The 21,433-nt window shown below is 37.3% G+C and overlaps 1 protein-coding gene and 1 long non-coding RNA gene across 4 annotated transcripts in view; one reads left to right on the forward strand and one right to left on the reverse strand.

The window, feature by feature from the left end:
* The window catches only part of LpR1 (Lipophorin receptor 1), a 138,629-nt gene that overhangs the window by 69,081 nt on the left and 48,115 nt on the right, over positions 1–21,433 (forward strand). For all 3 annotated transcript variants that reach the window (XM_067145022.2, XM_067145021.2, XM_067145023.2), the window contains exons 4-7: positions 14,715–14,944; positions 15,292–15,556; positions 16,914–17,165; positions 21,004–21,304. In XM_067145022.2, the coding sequence (XP_067001123.2) occupies positions 14,715–14,944; positions 15,292–15,556; positions 16,914–17,165; positions 21,004–21,304 (1,048 nt within the window). The remainder of the gene's footprint in view (positions 1–14,714; positions 14,945–15,291; positions 15,557–16,913; positions 17,166–21,003; positions 21,305–21,433) is intronic.
* Positions 15,434–21,433, reverse strand: part of LOC137500401 (uncharacterized) — a 35,443-nt gene continuing 29,443 nt past the window's right edge. Inside the window, exon 3 of the long non-coding RNA XR_011018022.1 lies at positions 15,434–15,551. This is a non-coding gene — a long non-coding RNA (uncharacterized lncRNA). The remainder of the gene's footprint in view (positions 15,552–21,433) is intronic.

The raw sequence follows: 21,433 nt of genomic DNA on the forward strand, positions 1-21,433 counted from the left end.
CTGGCGTACACTTTACGTACTAGTACTGTTGTTGTTTACACAACAAAGCCAAAGTATAGAATCCATGCTAGGAACAAGATTCGCATCGAGAAATGTTTTATAATGTTATATAATGTGTATGTGACATAGTTGTTGGGTTAAGATGATAACGGTTTAGAAATTTCATATCCATCGATCATATTTTCGATTCAATTCAGATTTCTTTTTCACTCAGTTGGCAGCACTATCGATACCGGGACAGCTCTGTCCTTACTCCTCACCCCCGTACACAAATGCACCAAGATAAAGTGTGCGGATAATACTTTGGTGCGTGTATCATCGTTCATTACTTGGTGACGCGTACCCTGAACTCTCATTCCGTATGTTATGATTCTACTCTCGCTTTGCTCACTTCAATCTGGTGTACTGTTGTTATCGTCTGATTTATTAAAACTTAATTACTGCACTTGTTCGTTCACACAGCACCGTGCCATGCTTCTGCACCATATCTCAAAGTGAAAGAGAGTCAAATTACCTACGAGTTGTAAGAGGTTAAAAGAATTATAAGAATCTTCATCAGATGATGTTAGCATGCATATCAGTGAAAAGGTGGTGATTTATACGACCAATCTCCACAACTAAACTTCGTGTACTGTTACATACATCCGACAGAATGCAGCATAAGTTTAAATCTATATGCTCTCAAGCAAAAAGAGTTCAGGCTACAGTCGAACCTCGATATCTCGCACCTTCATTGCTCGAATTTTCAGTATCTCGAAGTAACTTTAATTTCCCGGCCGTTTATTTCTATATTACTCGAAATTCGGTTATACGAAGTTCTCGATTTCTCGAAGCAAACATTTACCCTCCTTGAAGCAAATAATACTCTAACTCGAATTGTGTGCAACATTAACTCTGCAATACGGCATTTCGTCGTTGCCGGGACAAAACCTCTTATGTGATAATATTTTTGGAGATATACTGTCCCGCAGCACATACATTATGAAGAGCGAGAATGCCTTGACAATATTCACACAATATTGCACCTTAGTTGACAGAATCTTACCGGCCGAAGTTCTAAGCTAAAATATTTCACATAGGAGGTTTTGTCCCGGCAGCGACGATTTGTGAGAACCAGTTAACAAGTAGAGAAAGGTTTACAGTGACGCTGGGAGCTAACATGACGGGAATCGAAAACCTAGAACTTCTAGTGATCGGAAAATCGGCGAAATCTCGCTGTTCCTCGGGTGTGAATTAATTACCGGTCACGTACGAAAGCAACCCCCCGAAGTCGCGGATGACAAGCTCCATTTACGAATTTCGTCTGCATGGTATCGATGAGAAGTTTCAACTGAAGGGAGCAAAAGTTAACAGTAACAAACAGAACAGACTAACGGATTTTTTTCCAGAGGTGTTAACGGAGGTATGTTTCGTGTTTCACTACGGGATTTACTGTATCCTGTCTTCTAAAAAGTTACTGTAATAAGGGTTATAATTAAAGTGATGCCGTAAAAAAGAGTTTGTATATTTTTAAATGCTGTTAAAAATGTGTTCAATATAAGCCCGTAGATATGATTCAATTATGCGGTATACAAGCTCAAAAACTGTATTCGCTATATCTCGAAATTGCCATAACTCGTAATAAAATTTAGCTCCCGAGGTGATTCGAGATATCGATGTTCCACTGTATTTCAAACTCTTTAGAAATAAAAGAAACACTGGTGTGGACGAATTCATACATACGAGCAAGACACAGAGATCTTCACATTTTAAGATGTAACATTTCCATCTTGACAACATTAAAACTTTACAAGCTAGAGCGTAATGAGTTTGCCTACACGGATCTATACCACGCATCGTGGTCGGCGTCAAGGGACTAGTCTATGAGGAGGACCTTAATTTTTTACTTGTATAATGAGTGAGGAAAGTTCTCATACATTTACCAACATATCTGTAGAATAGACATGTTTTATATTACACACACAGTAAACATGAACACACTACGATAGTGAACTTCTTGTGCAAGTGGGGAAGGATGTTTGGCGCTTTAATGTTCCTTATATCTTTCAGCTGAAATGACGTGTTGCTGACGTTAGACCTTCAGTAATAATTTTATCGTAGTGTTTTGTGAATGTGTGAGTCGTCATGAATTGAAGTTTGAAGTATCGACGTATTGTCGTCTTAGTTCAGTCACTAAATATCTGGAGTGTAAAGCCAAAATCCCCTTCGTATTATTTCGATTTTATTAGCAACTCTCCATTCATCTGGTATAGCTCCTCCGACCAAACAATAATCAAATAAGTACTTCAGATATGGCACTATATCCAACCCAGTGTCTTTAGTATATCCCCAGAAATCTGATTCTCGCTCGAAGGCAGCAGTTCTATCGAAATTAACGACTATTCATACAAATGTAAAACCTTTAAATTCCTTCCAAAGCGCATTTGGTGTTGGAAGAAAAATGTCTGACGTCGAAACTAAGACGAAACAGAAGGGAAAATTCTAATTGAAAGATAAGGTGTCCATGTTAGAAATTTACGCCTGTAAGTAGTATGAATAAAATTGCTGTGATGAAGTACAGTAGGTTTTAAGATGATTGGTATTGAATGGGGCCTAACATTTACTTCGTTGGACATCGGCCCATGGTTTAAGACTTCAGTTTGAGTCTGGCATGAACGTCGTAATTGAGACGTATATTATTGTATCCATGTGTTGTAGTTGTATGCGCATGTCGCCGATCCGTGGCATCATACAATACGGAAGACTGCCATGACCTCGTTTTCCCAGGGTTCACGGAGAGATACGTGTACTTAAAATACATTTTGCTGTTCTATCACAATCAGAGCATGTGACGACTGTTAAAACATGTGTTGATAAACAAAGAAGTGGGTCACGATATACTAGCCTAAGTCAGGGTAAGACAGTGACACGCACGACGAGAGTTCAAGGTCTTGTGATTGGTTTTTTTTTTTTTTAATCTGACAGATCAGTCATTTCCTCATTTCAACATACAACATGTATTCGTTGATATCACAATATTACCAAATATCCCTTTCCTAAATTATTATGATAAATGTCTGAATTCTTGGCTGAACGTTCAGCGTTGTGGCCTTCGTTTCAGGGATCCCGGGTTCGATTTCTGGCCAGCCCGGGAATTTGAGTCACGTCTGGTTAATTTCTCTGGCTCGGAAATTTGATGTTTCTTCGTTCATACACAACATACCACATTACCAAACACATCAGAAACACACAATATAGTGTGATAAGCTGCCACCCCCCGGAGGCCCAGGTTCGATTCCCGGCTGGAACGGGGTCCACTCAGCCTCGGGAGGTCAACTGAGTAGAGGTGGGTTCGATTCCCACCTCATCCATCCTTAAAGTGGTTTTCCACTTCTCCTCCAGGCAAATGCCGGGATAGTACCTAACTTAAGGCCACGGACGCTTCCTTGTCTACCCCTTCCCATCCCCCAACAAGGCTCCTGTTCAGCACAGCAGGTGAAGCCAGTCTGGGCGAGGTACTGGTCCTCCTTTCCAGTTGTATCCCCCGACCGAAAGTCTTACGTTCCAGGACACTGCCCTTGAGGCGGTAGAGGTGGGATCCCTCGATAAGTCGGAGAGAAAAACCAACCCTGGAGGATAAACTAAGAAAGTGCTTAATGTAGGCTGCGTAATGTTCCAACTCATGTTGGGTTATGTTTTATTGAAGGTATGTTTACTTAAAAACATAGGTCTGCGCTGTTATCAAATACGAATATATATATGGCTGACCTTATTGTTTTCTATACAATGATGCCTGGCAGTGACTGGTACTGTGTATAGTATTCGGCTGAAGAAGTCGCAACAGAGTAAATTTGTTCTAACCAAACGTATAGGCATGAAATATGTCGTATTCGAGGCAAGTTGACATGAGATAAACGCATGGATATTAGAAGATGTTGAGTATACAATGCCCTATTTTACCAATATCAGTCTGTTCCTGATCTCTTTCACTCTGCACAGGAATGATCGATGACGTACGAGATCATCAAATGCTTAACAATCTAGAATTAAGTTATTGCACTAGTAACAAATCCAAATGCTTTGTTTAATCCAATTGTTGGGCTTCGCCGCTGGGCACATCGTAAACTCCGGTGAAACATTAAAAACACACACATTCAAGTCTAGTAGATACGGTACAATTCCCAGACATGTGGCTGTGGGAAATGCGAAATATATTCTTGTTAGATATCTCTTCTGACAGAGAGTTAGTGCCAGCGTTAAAAATGAGTGAACGATAACCTCAGGCTATTACTCTTGCTTGGCCGTGTCTATCGAGCATCCGACACGGTTCCGCTTCCTTTCCGCCCTCTGGGTAGCCAAGACTGCAACCGATCCAGCTGATGTAATCTTTCTCCGGGATTTACGAGTCTTTGAACGGAGGGGACGAACCAGCCCAAGCCTTTAATTAACAAACTGCGGAGACGTGGATAGTATGCCTAACCCAGAACTATTCAGGACACTTGACTAGAGTTGTAAACCACAGTTTAACCTCGCATAGTTTAAAAACGCAGTTAAAGTAATCTCCCTGCGTCACCACCAAAATTAAGAGGATTAACAAATGTGAAGTAAATGTAATGAAAAATGTCGTTTAGTTCTGAAGACAATTTTGATGCTTCTGTAATGCATTTACTTTTCCATCCGCAGGAAATACAACAAAACTAAACTGAAGGTTATGGTCATGATGGTTATTATTATTATTATTATTATTATTATTATTATTATTGACCGAGCTCTATAGCTGCAGTCGCTTAAGTGCGGCCAGTATCCAGTATTCGGGAATAGTGGGTTCGAGCCCTACTATCGGCAGTTCTGAAGATAGTTTTCCATGGTTCCCCATTTTCACACCAGGAAAATGCTGGGGCTGTACTTTAATTAAGGCCACAGCTGATTCCTTCCCACTCCTGGACCATTCCCGTCCCATCGTCGCCGTAAGACCTATCTGTGTCAGTGCGACGTAAAGCAACTTGAAAAAAAAAAAAAAAAAAAAAAAAAAACTATCTGTTTAATTATAGAGGTCTGTAGTTCGCCTTTTCATCCACATTCCATTTTCTTGTATGGGGTCGAAACTTTTCTAGCAATTTCACGTTCTTGTTTTTCAGTTTCTGCAATTTTAGAATGACCTCTTGAAATTAAGTTTCCTGATGCATATAGAGAGAGCTTCCGGTAGGATAACTTGTAATGTTTTAATTTCGCATTACGTGACATTACTAGTTTATTGTAATGATCCCATGTTAGTCTAAATGCCCTCTGAAGTTTTGAGGCTCGAATTCCGGCGAATGCGAGTACCGTAGGCTTTTCTCTACGACCACCCCGTTGCGGCAGCTCATCTGGCTTTACATCCCCAACACTTCGTCCGAGTGCTCCAATGACCCCATACGAACGTGGGAGGGAAGAAAAGGTAGACGCCATGGTCACTGCATAAACTAATGAATTTCTCCTCGTAAAGTCATAATACCAGGTGCAGATTTAAAGACCCAGCATAAAATTCCGTATGATGTTTAATGTACATACAAACTACAAATGTATTGAAAAATGAATCCACGACCTTTTTCGTCATTAGACCGAGTCTGGAAAGGAATGAATGAAGCCCTCATTTAGCGGCGAGGATAGGAATTGTGCCGGCTGCCGAAGCCTACCGCACTCCTCTGGGGGCAATGGTTAATGACTGACAGATGGAATGAAAAGATATTGGAGTGTGTTTCTGGAATGAAAGATGACAGGGGAAAACCAGAGGGCCCGGAGAAAAACCTGTCCCGCGTCAGCTTTGTCCAGCTCAAATCTCACATGGATTTGAACCACGGAACCCAGCGGTGAGAGACCGACGTACAAAATGTATTATTCGTCTGAAATAAAACATCGTCCGATCTTGTATGTAATGTTCTAGCATAAGCTATCTTTATAAGTTTATTGGGGATATAAGTATAACCATAACGGTGATGTGCGTTTTCAAATACTGGGTCATACATTTCAGGTTGATCTCTGTGTGTATTTTGACGAGATTATTTTCCTCGATAGAACATCACCAGAGCCATTTGTATCCTCCAAGCTGGAATATGGACTTTCCACCTCGCAAACGGTACCCCCAAAGTATTGATTCTTCCACGTTACGGTCATCGTACATGTAACAAAAATTACTAGGATGACCAAATGTCATATTGCTAGTGATTGCCACCTATGGTAAGTTTTCAGACAATAACACATTTATGAGGAACCCTCCAGAATACACCTGTCAAAAATGAACAGAACTTTTCAGAAAACCTATGATGATGACTCAAGATAATTTGTCGATAAATCAATCTTTTTATTAAACCAAATCCCATGGCACAACAGCTCCGAAGGGCCTTGGCTTATCAAGCGACCGTTGCTCAGCGCAAAGGACTGCATATAACGAGGTGTAGAGTGGTCGGCCCCAGGTTCGATTCCCAGTCAGATCAGGGATATTTACCTGGATCTGAGGGCTGAATTGAGATCCACTCAGCCTGCGTGATTACAGTGGAGGAGCTACCTGATGAAATAAAGCCACCGTCATCAGTAATAAATAGTGGGAATTAGTTTTCTAGATTAAAAGAATTGTTGCTTTTGCATCAAGTATGCATCATCTTCCAGAGTAGACACAGTACTGGTATCTTTTAATATGCATTAGCTTTCAGCAAGGTTCCCCCTGTGCAAAATCACTGCTTTTAGAGGAAAAATAATCACTAGGAATTCCTGTTCAAGTATATAAAGCTGCTCGAGCCTTGATGAATTCTTCTTTTTGATAATCGATAACAATTTCTTAACTTCTTGAAATACTAAATTATGCTCATCAATGTAACTGATATCCTATTTGAGGCCGAGACATGTACATAAGTTCAGAATAAAATATTTCAGGAGTTATATGTCAGGGCGTACTGGATGGGGGTGCTAAGCCTTAAACAGATCCCTTGGTGCTATTTGACAGGAGTAGGCTATGTGTCGGCACCAGGTTCCCCCCCCCCCCCCTCTCTTCCTACTGTTATGTCACGGTATTCATTTCATCTCATTAATTCTTCTGATAAGGCTGACATCAGGAAGGACATCCGGTCATAAAAACCCGCCACGACAGATTCATCTTGCCTCATACTCGACCCCGTAGAGAAACAGGATAAGGGTTGGGCAAATATGTCAGGGCCTTGGGAGGAATTAGCATGTATAAATGCCAGTAACACACTGAACAATTTCAGGCTTAGAAGCATCCAAGATTCAGTAGGTCTTCTGTACAGGAATACAAGAGTATCCGTCAGTTAAGTCGTCTTCAAAACTGTTCATGGTGTCTTAAAGTAGGCCAAAACAGAATCCTTTAAGATGGCACATTCAGGAGGAACCGAATTCTAGCAATATTTCGTAAAAGAAGCATGGAAAGTGATGTTTTTTGAGACTGTCAAAGAAATGTCTAATCTCAGTGCATAGCATGAATTTCCAGAGATTCAAAATATTGAGAGAGATCACCTCTCCTCACTGGCTGTGGGGAATTCCCCTGTACCTCTTGTGTAAAGGGCACAGCTGAAGCATAACATATTTTTCTACATGTATTTTGAAACATCTTTCAAAAGTTGAGCTATTTTGTGAATGCCAAATTTATCCAAAAATGCCCAAATGAAAGGACTAAATCATTCAGAGAAAACTTTGCAAACAATCTTCTTCTTCCTATTCTTCTTAAATTGAATGGTGTTGGCACCTAATTTGGATTTGCCCCAGTTTTTTTGGCTGGTTGTCCTTCCTGATGCCAACTCTATATGGAGGGATTTATTCACTTCTGTTTGTTTCTATGGTGGTTGACCATGTGGTGTGCTGTATGTAGACATACACAAACACCCTATTCCCAAGCCAGAGGAATTAACCGACACAGCTGGAATCAAACCCGAGGCCCTATGAAACAAAAGCCAGTGTGCTGAGCTTCAGAAAGGAACTGGACAAAACTTGTAAACATTATAAAGCACTATACATATCTGTGTTGCTGAAGTACATAAACATAGTAATTATCCATAATATTTATAATCAATTATAATATAGAATATGAAATTGAACTTACCTCCTTACTGGGTAACTGACAAAATATTACAAACTATTTGAAGTGAAATCTGGAAAATACTGAAGCATGTGAATAATACAGATTTTTTAAACATAATTTACATTCACAATTGTTTTCTTGTTCTGCTCTGGGATCTCAACAAGCAAAAGTATTACTAAAAATCTTGGACATGAGCATTTCAATAATCAAACTATTATTATATCAGTTTATGCCATTAAGTTACCAGTAGTTAAATTCAAACAGTCCATCACAGGAACACACTCGCCAAACGAGTTGGCTCTGCAAAATGAGTTGTACAGGTTTAAGATTGCATTCAGAACATGGTGGGTTGAAATTCCACGATTGGCAGCACTGAACATAAGTGTTCCATTATTTACTATTTCACATCAAGCAAATAGCAGGTCTGTACCTTATTTGAGGCCATAGCCATTACCATTCCTATCACAGCATTGCCAAAAACTTAGTTTGATAATCAGCATTTTTTAACACTCCCCCACTTAAACAGAGAGGGAGAGAAAATTTGCTGCAGAAGTTCTTAAAAATGTCAAGTACAAATATTCACAAAGGGGGTGAAAAAAAATTGATGTATAATTTTATATGGACAAAATTAATCAGTCAAACTTGGCTCCATTAAACATTCTTAATTACCTTATTTTTAAACTTAAATACTGATGGCACATGAAAATGATAGACCTAAAAACTATAAGTTATCGGGGAAAAAATGTTTTAACTTAAATAGTCTACATATCATTCTCTACAGAACTACCTTGTAGAAATTCAAGAATTAAAACTGAACTTGTTTATAGTTAAGTAGTATTGTCTAGGGATTCAGCTGATACAAAAATGGTTAGGTAATTTTATGTTCCTTCGATGCTGGGTTTTTGTTATCACATTAATCTAGCATATAGATGTAAATACATGCTATGAAATATCACTTACAATGAATGCAAGGGAAAGAATCTGGAATTTCTCAGTACTCATCACTTGGTTCCTCCAAACTGTAATACAATACTAATGTTCACAGTTGCAACAATTCAGAAAGATAACATTTTTACATTATTTTTCTCTTTTATCGCAATAAGCTGTAGTAGAATTTGTTACTGTTTCTGAAAATCACAAAGTATACATAACCTATGTAGTGAAACAAACAGTTTATGGTGGTTTCTTTCTCCTCCAGTATATCTAACAGTCATACATCATTCACTTTTCTAGACATGCATAATACAACAGAGTTTTTAAAAACTGAATTTTAATATGTTTATAACATGTTACTTCTTGGAATTTTTCCTTTTTGCTTTACTGTACCTTATGTGTTAACACAAATACATTTTACCAGTGACATATTCAAGAGCATGTACAAACTTCATTTCTGAAAGACCTGCTTCATCAAGATACGGGTAGCTTAAATCCAATGGCTTTAAGCTTATACTTTGCAGTGGTTGAAACAAGTCATGTTTTTCCATACTATACTGTTCCAAATATTTCAATTCAGTCAAAACATTCATTGATCTCAACAGAGAACGCGTAAAACAAAATAGCAGTGAAGTTCCCTTATTTGAAAACCCATTTCCTCCAAAAAGACAACTTTCAAATATGCCTCTGGTTAGCATTAAAATAGGGAGATAAGAATAACAGTTCTTTTTTTTAGATCCAACTCCAAACATAAGTCTTTTTCCTTCATGTTCAAACATACTTCTCATGTTACAGAACTACAGTAGATGGTAAATTTTACTACTCGTACCAATTTGGCAAACAATATTCTTGACAATCATACACCTCTGATCACAACGTAAACTTGATATAAGAAGCTGAAGTGATGAACTGTGGTACTTGTTTACAAAGTAAAAAGGTACAGTAAGTGAAGTTGAAACAGTCACGTCACCTCCATACCTTGGATGGGTGGAAAGTAAAAGCTTCCATTATACACAACCTTAGTGTAAAGTGAGATGGTGGTGGTGGTGGTGGTGATTATTGTTTTAAGAGGAAGTACAACTAGGCAACTATCCTCTTTATAATGTTAATCAGAGGGAAAAAATGGAATGGATACGACACTTTGAAAAAAGAAGGCATCAGCCAAAGAAAGACAATGGCCATGAAGGGTGTGAAAATGAGACTTCCCAGGATTCGCAAACCTAAACCGTCGGGGTCGGAAAAGAACAAGAGTTGACCAAGGGAGATTGGATAGGAGAGATAAAAGTGAGGAGCCTGGCACGAGTAAGTGGATGCAATGCCATAACTCGGCTATGGGCCCCGTGGACGCCAACCCACGCTCCCAAGTTCAGAGACTCTCGGGCCTCTTTTAGTCGCCTCTTATGACAGGAATTAAACTGGTACTCATTTCTGTTGCTCGCCAAGTGAAACCCAGGGCAGAATGCCTCTCTAGAAATGAACACTCTTTTGTACTTCCTAATGGAAAATCAAACTCTCATCTTTCCAAGTTTCAAGGCCTTGCCTAAGCAGCTACCAGGTACAATAGATAGTTAAAAACGTTTACGGTGATTATTATTGTGTCCTATAACAGACCATTTATATTGGGATTATTATGATGTCAAAGTAATCATAACATATTTAAATCTGCGATTCATTCCAATTTCTCCTAAGTAACAGAACATCAGGAATTGTAGCTCGAACATCAGTATTCTCATACTAGATAGCCTACTTCATATTCTTCACAACTTCATCTTGCTGTTGCTTCCAGATGGTGTTGTACTGAAATTGGTATTCAAGATTTCAAGTTACCCTGAATTGTTCATAGAAGAGGTCCTGTTTAGTTGATAGGTGCTGAAAAGAACGAAAAGAACCAGAATTAGCAAATATATAACTATGGATTAGTTATTTTACATTACGATAAATATCAAACACTATCCATGTTGCAAGGATTAAATAATAGCTCTGCAAAGCTATGGTAACAACAACTTACATTCAATAACAACAATAAATAGTCCTACACATACTACAGTAGCTAATAAATGTTAGTCTTTGCCAATTAAGATTTACTTCTTGTGGAGACTCCCAACACTAATGCATTCTGAAACTCCTAACAGATTTTCCCCTCCAGGAACCATACCTTCAATGGGAATGGTCCTAAGTATGCAGGATCTATAATATTCATCATAACAGTACCCACTTTCCAATAAAATCTACCCTGTCAAAAGATGTTACCAGAATGTTGGTTGTATACAGAATTGACATTCTTTGCTTTAATCTCATTGATACCACAAAAACCTATCAAATTCTTTACTAAAATGTAGCCTACTTAATAGAATTATAAAAAATATTTGATTTTACTATGAATTTATCTTCCTGCAGGAAACTTAATATGGGTACCTTAAAAAGTATAATAGTTGCTTTCAGTCAAAATCTTTAGACACAATAACTGATCTGAAATGTGGGCTGTTGTTTTAGTGGCAGACATTCATTACCAAATCATTTGCTACACAAGATTTCCCTGTACGTTGTGCGAAACAGATTGTGTCCAAAACTGAACATAATTAACAATTCACTGAGAAGTGTTTTCTAGAAGGTTGCTTGCTTGTTTCAATTCACATTGGTCTGTGAACTTGTGATAATTTTTTTGTTGTTTTCCAAGGTGAAGTGAAAATACAGCAAATTTAACTGATGTGGAAAACTGCTTTCAGCATTTTATTTAATTGGTGCTTGCATGAATGACTGCTTGACACATAACATTACTACTGGTACTTTCTTAACAATTATTACGTTCCTAACAAAATCAGATCCTGCTGTAATAATTACAGTATCAACAGATAACTTTTTATTCAACTGCTGATAGATTTTACGTAGGTAATGGAAAAATACGAACAAGTGAAATTCAAAGTCATATACAGCAAGAAAGGAACACGTAACAGGAAAAACGCAATGAACTGGGATCTGATCTATCTGTAGACAGCTACGTATGAATATGTGGAAATTGTCCTTGTCATTTTTTGTTTTCTTTCTTTCTTTCTTTCTTTCTTTCTTTCTTTCTTTCTTTCTTTCTCAACACTGACTTGTCACTGTGTTGTTCCTGTTATGTGTCTCTTTAATTATTGCTGTATTTCTATATATGACAAGGATAGATTGTGATGAGATAAAAACGGAAATGAAGCCCTAAAATGTTCTATGCAGCCTTTTTTCTTAGAAGAACTTACAGAAAACAAGATATGCCAGTATCTGTGAATAAATGATTCACTTTGATGTAAATACCAATATCTGTTGTGCCAAAAATGATTAAAATCTTAGAAAATGAACTATTTTGGATTGTTTCTCTTCTCCTTTTTTAATTTGGAGAAGGAATTCTTTTTCAGTCAAATCTTAGATAGCAGACAATATCCTACCAAAGTCTGAATGATATGGGCACAGTCTTGGAAAAGGAGTACCTACAAGATGATAATATTCAAGTCTAAAACAGAGACAATGGAACACAGTTGTGCAAAGGCAGGTGATACAGAGAATATAAACATTAGAAATGAAGTCTTGAAGGAAATTTAATGAATATTGCTATTTTGGTAGTACATAGAGTAATGAATGATGATAGAATAATGACAGGATGCAGACTAGCTGAAGTAAAGACTTTTAAGAAAAATTTGCTCATCACAAATATAGATATGCATGTTAGAAAGATATTTCTGAAGACTTTTGAATGAAGCATGGTTCTGTATGGAAGTGAGACACGTGTAATAACTGAAGCAGAAATAAAGAGAATAGTAGCCTTCAAAATCTTCAGTAACAAAAGAATGTTGAAGGTCAGACAAGTAGATCAAATCACAAATGGAGACTTACTGAATCAAATTTGGCAAAATTTCATCAGAAGAAGACAGATTGAGATATCAGAATTTGTTGAGATGAGTTGATTATTTTTTTAATGTAGGGGGTGAGAATGGTAAGAGAAAGCCTAGACATGAGCATGACAAACACCTTAGGGAAGAAATGTAATCAAATATATGTAGAGATGGAAGAGTTAACACCAGGACATGGAGAGCTGCATCAAATCAGCCTGTAGACTAAGGACCTAATAACACAATAGATATTGATAGTTCCCTTCAAATATTGTATTGCTCCTACATTTAATTCTATGCCATCCCTAAAAGTGGAACTTACTTTGAAGTACTTGCTGCCAACGTATCTAGATCCCAACGGACATTGATGAAATAGAATCTCAGTTTATTAAAAATCCCCATACTCTGCAAAGAAGAAAAAGGGAAATTTATCAAAGGAAGAACATAAGCAAGTGGAAATGAAAATAAATTATTTAGCATTTACAGCATTTTTAGATAAAGTAGCATGACATTTGAAGTAATCCAAAGCTTTGGCTTTATCTTGGAACTAATGAGGGAAATGGATTCATATGATGGCTTTTTAGGAAGCTTTTACCATATTTATGAATTACTTTATAACATTATAATACATATCATCACAAAGGGGAAACACAATTCTGGTTTTAAAAAACTTTTTTATATTGGTGGGTATGGTGTACTAATTGACTAAACCCATTCATCCTTTGGTTTCAATCATACTCACATAGATTATGGGCCAAATAAAATTCACTAATAAAGAAATAAGCCAGAATCTAGTACAGTGGTAAGTATAAAAATTCAACATTTATTTAATTATTAGTTTGTAGACGAGTCAGTTCCAGCCACAGGTAAGTAACTGTGTGTATACAGTTTGTGTTGCTTTCAATCTGTTGTTCTTGAGAGCTAATTTTTTAGTAGTGGTAGTGCAGCTTATTTCTCGTCTCCTGTCAAAACATTATCTCTTGAGAATGAACTTTAAAACATCAGTGTATATTTTTATGTTGATGTGTTTTGTATTTGTCTTCTAGTAGAATTAGCTTTTAGAGCACTGTACAAGCAAATTTTGTTAAAGTTAATAATTCTAGAACCACATTTTTGGACATTAAAATTATAGAGAAGTAGATCTGTATAGTAAAATTATGTAGAGTATTGTAGTTCCATCTATAATTGATATTTAAGTCAGAGTTGTACAGCACAATCTCAAATACTCCACATAGATTCTTTCAGTTTTTTAATGACCCTATATTCAACTGACAAAATTAACTAAGAGATAAAATGAAAAGCACAAAGTAAAGTAAGCAACAAAGTAAAGAATTATTCTTCTCATACCAATAATCTCTCCCTTAGCAGAGCACTGTGTGGAAAGAACTAAAACTACAACAGATATTTAAATGATAAAGTTATTTCTTAGAGTTCAAATCATTTAAATTCATGAAATAAACCATATTAGAGCAGCATCTTTAAAAGTTAGTTTTGTATAGAAATTTTTCATTAGAAATCAATCAAATTTTATATCTTGTGTTGCAAGGATACTTTCCTTTAACAGAACAAATATCAAATGAAATTGATAAAACTTCTTCGTGTGGGTTTTGTATATTTCTAAGATTTGTCACTTTAATTTATTCCACAAGAATTCAAAGGCAAAAATATCATGAACAATTATTCTGTGCTTGTAAGAAAGATGTCCTGTTAAAATTTGTACAAATATTGTAAGGCCTTTATGAAATATTTCATTTCCCCCCTGGAACGTTACTTAATGGTATGTTTAATCATTGACTGAAGACACTTAATGTTGTACAGTGAAGATCGAACATTCAGTAAACTTTAACAGACTATTATTAATTTACTTGTAGACGAGACATGTCGCTCGGACGAATTCACCTGCGCAAATGGTAAATGCATCCAGCAGCGTTGGAGATGTGATAGAGATGACGACTGTGGAGACAACTCTGATGAAAAAGATTGTCCACCAACCACATGTGCTCCAAATACAGAGTTCAATTGTTCCGATAACAACCTGTGTATCACAGCACGATGGCACTGTGATGGAGACCTTGACTGTCAGGATGGATCAGATGAACAGGTACGAAAACATTAATTGTAACTCAAATGAAATAAATTTAAAATATTATTTATCTGTGAAATGTACAAAAGTAAACAGATTTATGAAGAAAAAAAATCCCTCTAATTTTCTGAGTTTAATTTCTGCATTTCTAGCCATGAGTCATCTGATGAACGTTATAGTTTAAAAATATCATTGATTAAAGTAATTTTGTTACTAAACTATAACTTCAGTTGTTTGTGTATTTAACAACTTCAGGACTCAAGTGAAAGTAAAATATTATAAGAAAGGATTATGTCAAGAAATGAAGAAACATTTTTGTACTTTGCACCAAACAGAGTAATAAATGAAGTTAAAAATGTTACCAGGATTGCCCCAAGCCTGGCCCCAGAATATCGCACTGCCTGTCTCGCGAGTTTGAATGTATGGACCGCATGACCTGCATTCACCAATCCTGGGTGTGTGATGGAGACAGAGACTGTCCTGATGCTAGTGACGAAGATGTGTCACGGTGCCCAAACATGACTTGCCGAGCCGACCAATTCCAGTGTCGAAACAGGGTCTGCATTCCTGGTCATCTCCACTGCTCGGGAAAAGCTGAATGCACAGATGGTAGCGATGAAGAAAACTGCAGTAAGTATTAGAATAAATACCATTAATTTAGTTTGCACTGATAAAAGGAATAAGGGTTAGTGAAAGCAGTTTTGTTACATATGTAATTTAAGGTATTCATAAATTCTGAACAAGGAGACTAAAATTACATGTATATCATTATTCATTAGAGAGCATTAAGCTTCAACTAAGAATGATATGTAAATTAGATGGCTAATAGCTAAAACTAACACAAATAAATTGGTACCAAGTGAGTTAGCTGTGTGATTATGGGTGCACAGCTGCGAGCTTGCATTCGGAAGATAGTGGTTTGAACCCCACTGTCAGAAGCCCTGAAGATGATTTTCCTTGGTTTCCCATTTTCACACCAGGAAAATGCTGGGGCTGTACCTTAAGGCTACGGCCTCTTCCTTCAAACTCCTAGCCCTTTCCTATCCCATCGTTGCTGTAAGACTTGTCTGTGCAACTTTTTAAAAAATCATATCAAAACTGTCATATGCAGGGCCATGGACAGACCAGTTTTCTCAGGCCATTTTTCCGGGTCCTGGGACGGAGGCTCGGGTCATAGCTGGAAAAAAAAGTATCTAAATGAATATAAAAGCAAAAAGTAAATGAATTAAGTTACCAAAAATTTCTGGTCGTACCTGCAATTTATTAGGTTTTACGTTGCTTTGAAGAACCCGCACTATTGTATACAGGGGAAGAGCATGCGGTTGTTGAGACTGCCTGTCTACTCTCCCTCATCGTTTGTCTCACCACCCTTCCTTTATTGTGTAACAATGTTAATTGCTCACATTGTCATTCACAACTAAATTTGTCTATTTGGCTTTCAATCTTAATTTTCTAGTTGAGCGATCGTGTTTGTGTGGTGGTAATTATGCCGTTGAAAGTTTACTTGTTAAATTTTTTAACTGTTAGGTGTCTAGCTCCATGGATAAATGGTTAGCACGCTGGCCTTTTGTCCCAGGGGTCCTGGACTCAGTTCCCAGCAGGGTTGAGAATTTTAATCATAATTGGTTAATTCTGCTGGCGTGTGGGCTGGGTGTATGCATCATCTTCATCATTTCATCCTCATCACAACATGCAGGTCGCCTATGGGAGACAAATCAAAAAGACCTGCATCTGGCGAGCCAAACTTGTCCTCGGACATTCCCAGCACCAAAAGCCATACGCCATTGTCATCATCATTGTAAGGGAGGTTAACAAACTGTTCTTGCCCGGAGCACTTTTGGGTCAAGTTATTTGCCCATGGCCTGTCAAAGCTGTGTATGGCTCTGGTCATGTGTCAAAAACGAAGTTTCTGGAATTAATTCAGTGAAGGAAAGTAATTTGTGTTCTTCTCCTTGCTACTCTTAATGTTGTATTTTCCACATTTCAGCCTTACCGGTTCCTAAATGCGACCCTAAAACACAGTTCGAATGTGGTGGTGGAATGTGCATTCCTTTAGAAAAAGTGTGCGACAAGAAGCCTGATTGTCCCAACTGGGAAGACGAACCTGGAGAAAAATGTGGTCGCAATGAGTGTGCCGAGAACAATGGTGGCTGCTCCCAGAAATGTGTGGACACTCCTGCCAGTTACTACTGTGACTGTCAACCTGGTTACAAGCTAATGGATAACAAAACATGTGATGGTAAGAGAAAACGGTTCACCATTAGTATCTGAAGGATAGGATGCTAGGAAGTGTTAATAGATCTCACTGTTTGTAATTTGCAAAAAAATTACTTTCTCTAATTACTATCGATCTTAATTGTTAAGTTAGTACATTTCATTGTCAATGAATTGGGAGCTTTTAATCCAAATTAATCAGCAATTTCCTTTATTGTATTATTTAAGAGGTCTTGTACGTGAGCATCGCAGAAAATGCTCCAATATTTGCTTATATTCATGGTACTCCTGCTACTGAAGTTTAGAATGCACAAGATTATAATTATTATGATCACTTCACTATACCTCTAGAAGTATTTTAAACCCATTAAAGTTGCGCTTTCCTAAAAATTACTTTTGTTATGAATTTTTTAATGAGGTACATGTAGTTAAGAAACTAGTAACTTTACCGGAATGACGTTTTTCATAGATATTCACTATAATTTCTTCTTCAAAGCAGACCATTATTGCATTTATAGTATATGAGAATTCTACAGTGTGAATTTTTATATGTACAAACAAAAAATATTGAACATTTTCAGAGGTTGGTTCTAACTAAATATGGGAAGTATTTCACCTAGAATGCTAAAAGTAGTCTGCATTAATCCATTATCTGCCTAAGAGTTCTGTGAAAAATGTCAGCTCTCTATCTTCAATAGTTTGAGATACAGGTACCAACCCATGAAGTGAAACAATTTATTGAATGTTACAAAAACTCATTAAAAAATGTATAATAATGACCTGGATCCAAGGACTTTCTTTAAATAGTAATGTGTTTTGTCATATAGCCCATGTCAAAAATTAAAAATGTATTTAAGGCAGTTTTCATGTTGATTAAGATCCTTCATTTATTTATTTATTTATTTATTTATTTATTTATTTATTTATTGTGAACTGATGATGATTTCAAGGGAATTGAAACCAGTTTTCACTCAATAAATGCTATAGATTATATATATTGTTGAGTGGTGGAACATCCCTCAGTTAATTCCTATTATACTGTACTCTGTTGAACATAATTGAATCGTGCAGTCGAGTAAGGAACTAAGTCAGATTTTGCTACTTTTCAGGAGAGCAAAAAAACTGATTTTCTTCGACACGCTTCAATGAATAGTTCCCATTATTTTATATAATATTTAGATCAGTGATAGATATGTAATGGAGGTAACAGGAAAATGTTCAAGAAAAATTTATAAATTTTATGACCGTTTAAACTTTTTTGACTTGGTTTCTTTCTCCAATAATACCGAAAAAATTTGGAGTTTGGGAATAAATCTCTCATACAAACTACACCAACCTTTGTTATATATTAAACATAGCTTAATGCAATACATAAGCACTGTTTACAGTTTATCCAACAGAAAAAAACAGGGAAAACAAATACAAATGACCTTGAAGCGCCAAATAACTACAGTATTACAACCAAGACTACTAACCTAAGGGGAATTCATTGGCTGCGAAATAATGTCCAAATAAAATGCCAAAGCATCCTCATTCGCAACATATTTCAACAGTTTACGCAAGTCCTTTATTTTCTCAGCTTTTATTGGAACCCCACCCTCTGGATATGCTGCCATTGGTTGCAAGGAAAATGTGCAAAAGTTACCTTTCCCAAGATGAAACGTATGTTTCACAATGCTGTTTATGAAGGGAAGTGCTACAATAACTCCTGGTTTCTCTGCCCTATATCTGTATTCTTTAAACGAGAAGGAGAAAATGCAATCTTTCCAGCACGAGGAGTATTCTTTGTCGATGTTTCAGCTGATACAGTCACTTTTTTTTTAAAAACTCAGGCCACCACTTGTCAAAATTAAATACTGCACTTGAGTCTACTAACTTAACTGTAACATTTGCTTTGCTGTTTACAATAATTGCCATATACTCTTCGATAGTATAAACTCTGTCTACTTTTTTAATGTTTTTCTTAAATAGCCCAAAGTCCCTGTCGCATGGTAGGAATGAATGACCCCTCTCGGGAAAGTACTGTCTAATCTCCTTAAATCGATTTGAAGCTGCCAGGCCTAGCATTAGTCTTATGACCGTATGGTTCTTATTTTGGCCTGGAGAACCATCAGAGAAAACGTGTAACTGGTCAACATTTTCTGACACAAATTCGTCTATATAATCTTTCAGGAAAGAAGCAACTTCATTCGCACCCTTCTTTCCTTGGCCTTCATGATACATATACACAACACACTTGTCCGTTGCAAGATCATGAATACAAAACACATTCACCCACAACTGTCTCATGTAAAACACTTCTTGCACCGGTATGTGTGGCAGGGGCAGATTTTGCATAAAGTCAAAGGCAAGGCCTGTCACTTTGTCATTTGTTCTGCATAGTGTTGCAACTTCTTTCAAAGACCTGTAGAATTTCCTGCTTCTTCTTTTATGAACATCATATTCAGCCTGAGCTGCACGCTTTGCTGATTCACAAATATGTGGACTCCTAAGTTTAGCTGTGAACTCCTCACACTTGCTGCAGACATCGATCTGTGGTCGTCCGAATCGGTAGTTGTAATTCTCAACAAAATAAGTCCTGTAGAAGCTGTACTTGACTCCACACTCCGGGTATTTTGTGACAAACATGTTGTGCATTTCTTTAATAGTTAAGCGGGCATCTAAGTAATGCACTTCTTTCCCTCCGTAATGAGTCCGTTTCAGAGGGAATGATTGAATATGATCGGATATCAGTTTAGTGACATCTTCCGGTATCTTTCTGGTATTTGGATTGGTTCCTCTCTTGTCCCTGGGAATTTCTCCATGAAGAAGAAGAAGCATTGTGATACGGAATACTCTTTTCTGAGTGACGGCATGCATGCTCATAAAAGCTGAACGGCATACCTTCTTTCTATTGTTGCCATCCATAACAAAGTAAGTGAAACTTGCTGCTCGCTGCTTTGAATTTTCATTCCTCGGTCTTCTGGTCTTAATTTCATTCTTCTCGATGAGGCGCTGCAAGTGTAAATCTTGTGCATCCTTACTAGGAAGTTGAAGAAACTTGGAAAGAATGGACATGCGAGCCTCTTCGTTTATAATCTCAAAGCACTTCTTTCTGCATCTAGAAGAATAACATATTATTAATACTAAGTATAAATCTGTACCATACGTATTGTTATCTAAAACAAGAGTAGAAAGTTTGGTTGCATGTTAGAATATTATTTACTAAACAATCCCTAGTAATACTTCTCAAGCTCCTTACTTACCTGCAGTCAGAACCGGTTTCTTTGCCTTCCACAACTCTCCCACGTTTATTCACATATGCCAGTCCTCTGAGTTTTGCGTGTTTCAGAACACTATGTTTATGGCCCTCAGGCTGTGCCTTCCTTTTCGGAGTCATATTCTCAAACGTAATACATAGATCACTTTGTCATCCACCGAGATACAAACTGAAATACTGTACACTATAACCCACCATGTACCGTACGATTTCTGTTTCCCTCCAGTATGTTTCCTTTGTGTTGTACCAATGCCGTAAATTGAAATATCCCCTATTATACCTACATCGCATGCAACGTGCGGCAAAGAATGGAACTAAGTCATGAATAGCAAGTGGTGAAGAAACGCACTAAGTCATCGACTTAGTGCGTTTCTTCACAATATGCCTGATGTCCATCCACAGTTTCTCCCACAAGGAGAAGGCTGACTTATTTCTTTCCTTTACCAAACGATAGGGCTTGGTTATGTGCGGTAAATGAGGCAATAAAATGAAAATGGCCGATTTTGACTTCGTTCCTTACTCGACTGCACGATTCAATTCATCCTAAGATCATGAGTATCATATAAGTAAAAATATATATAAAGAAACTTTGGTATTTTACTAGATATCAATGAATGTGAGATACCAGGAGCATGCTCTCAACTGTGCACCAATGAGAAAGGTACATTCAAATGCCAGTGTGTGGATGGTTATCTACGAGATCCCCGGGACCATACCCGTTGTAAAGCCATGGAAGGACATGCCTCGCTGCTGTTTGCAAGACGTCATGACATCCGCAAGATATCTTTGGATCATCACGAAATGACTGCTATTGTTAATGATACAAAGAGCGCAACAGCCCTGGACTTCGTCTTCAGAACAGGCATGATATTCTGGAGTGATGTTAGTGATCAAAAAATCTACAAGTAAGTATAAATGTTTTCTTTTCAAATGTTCACATTTTACCGTTGATTATCTCCGTTTTCTACTTAACTGTTGGAGTACTGACATACAGAAAAAGTGTAAAACTTGGATTGTTTGAGGAAACATACACT

Source organism: Anabrus simplex, chromosome 4, assembly GCF_040414725.1.
Source record: "Anabrus simplex isolate iqAnaSimp1 chromosome 4, ASM4041472v1, whole genome shotgun sequence".
Classification (NCBI taxonomy): Eukaryota; Metazoa; Arthropoda; class Insecta; order Orthoptera; family Tettigoniidae; genus Anabrus; species Anabrus simplex.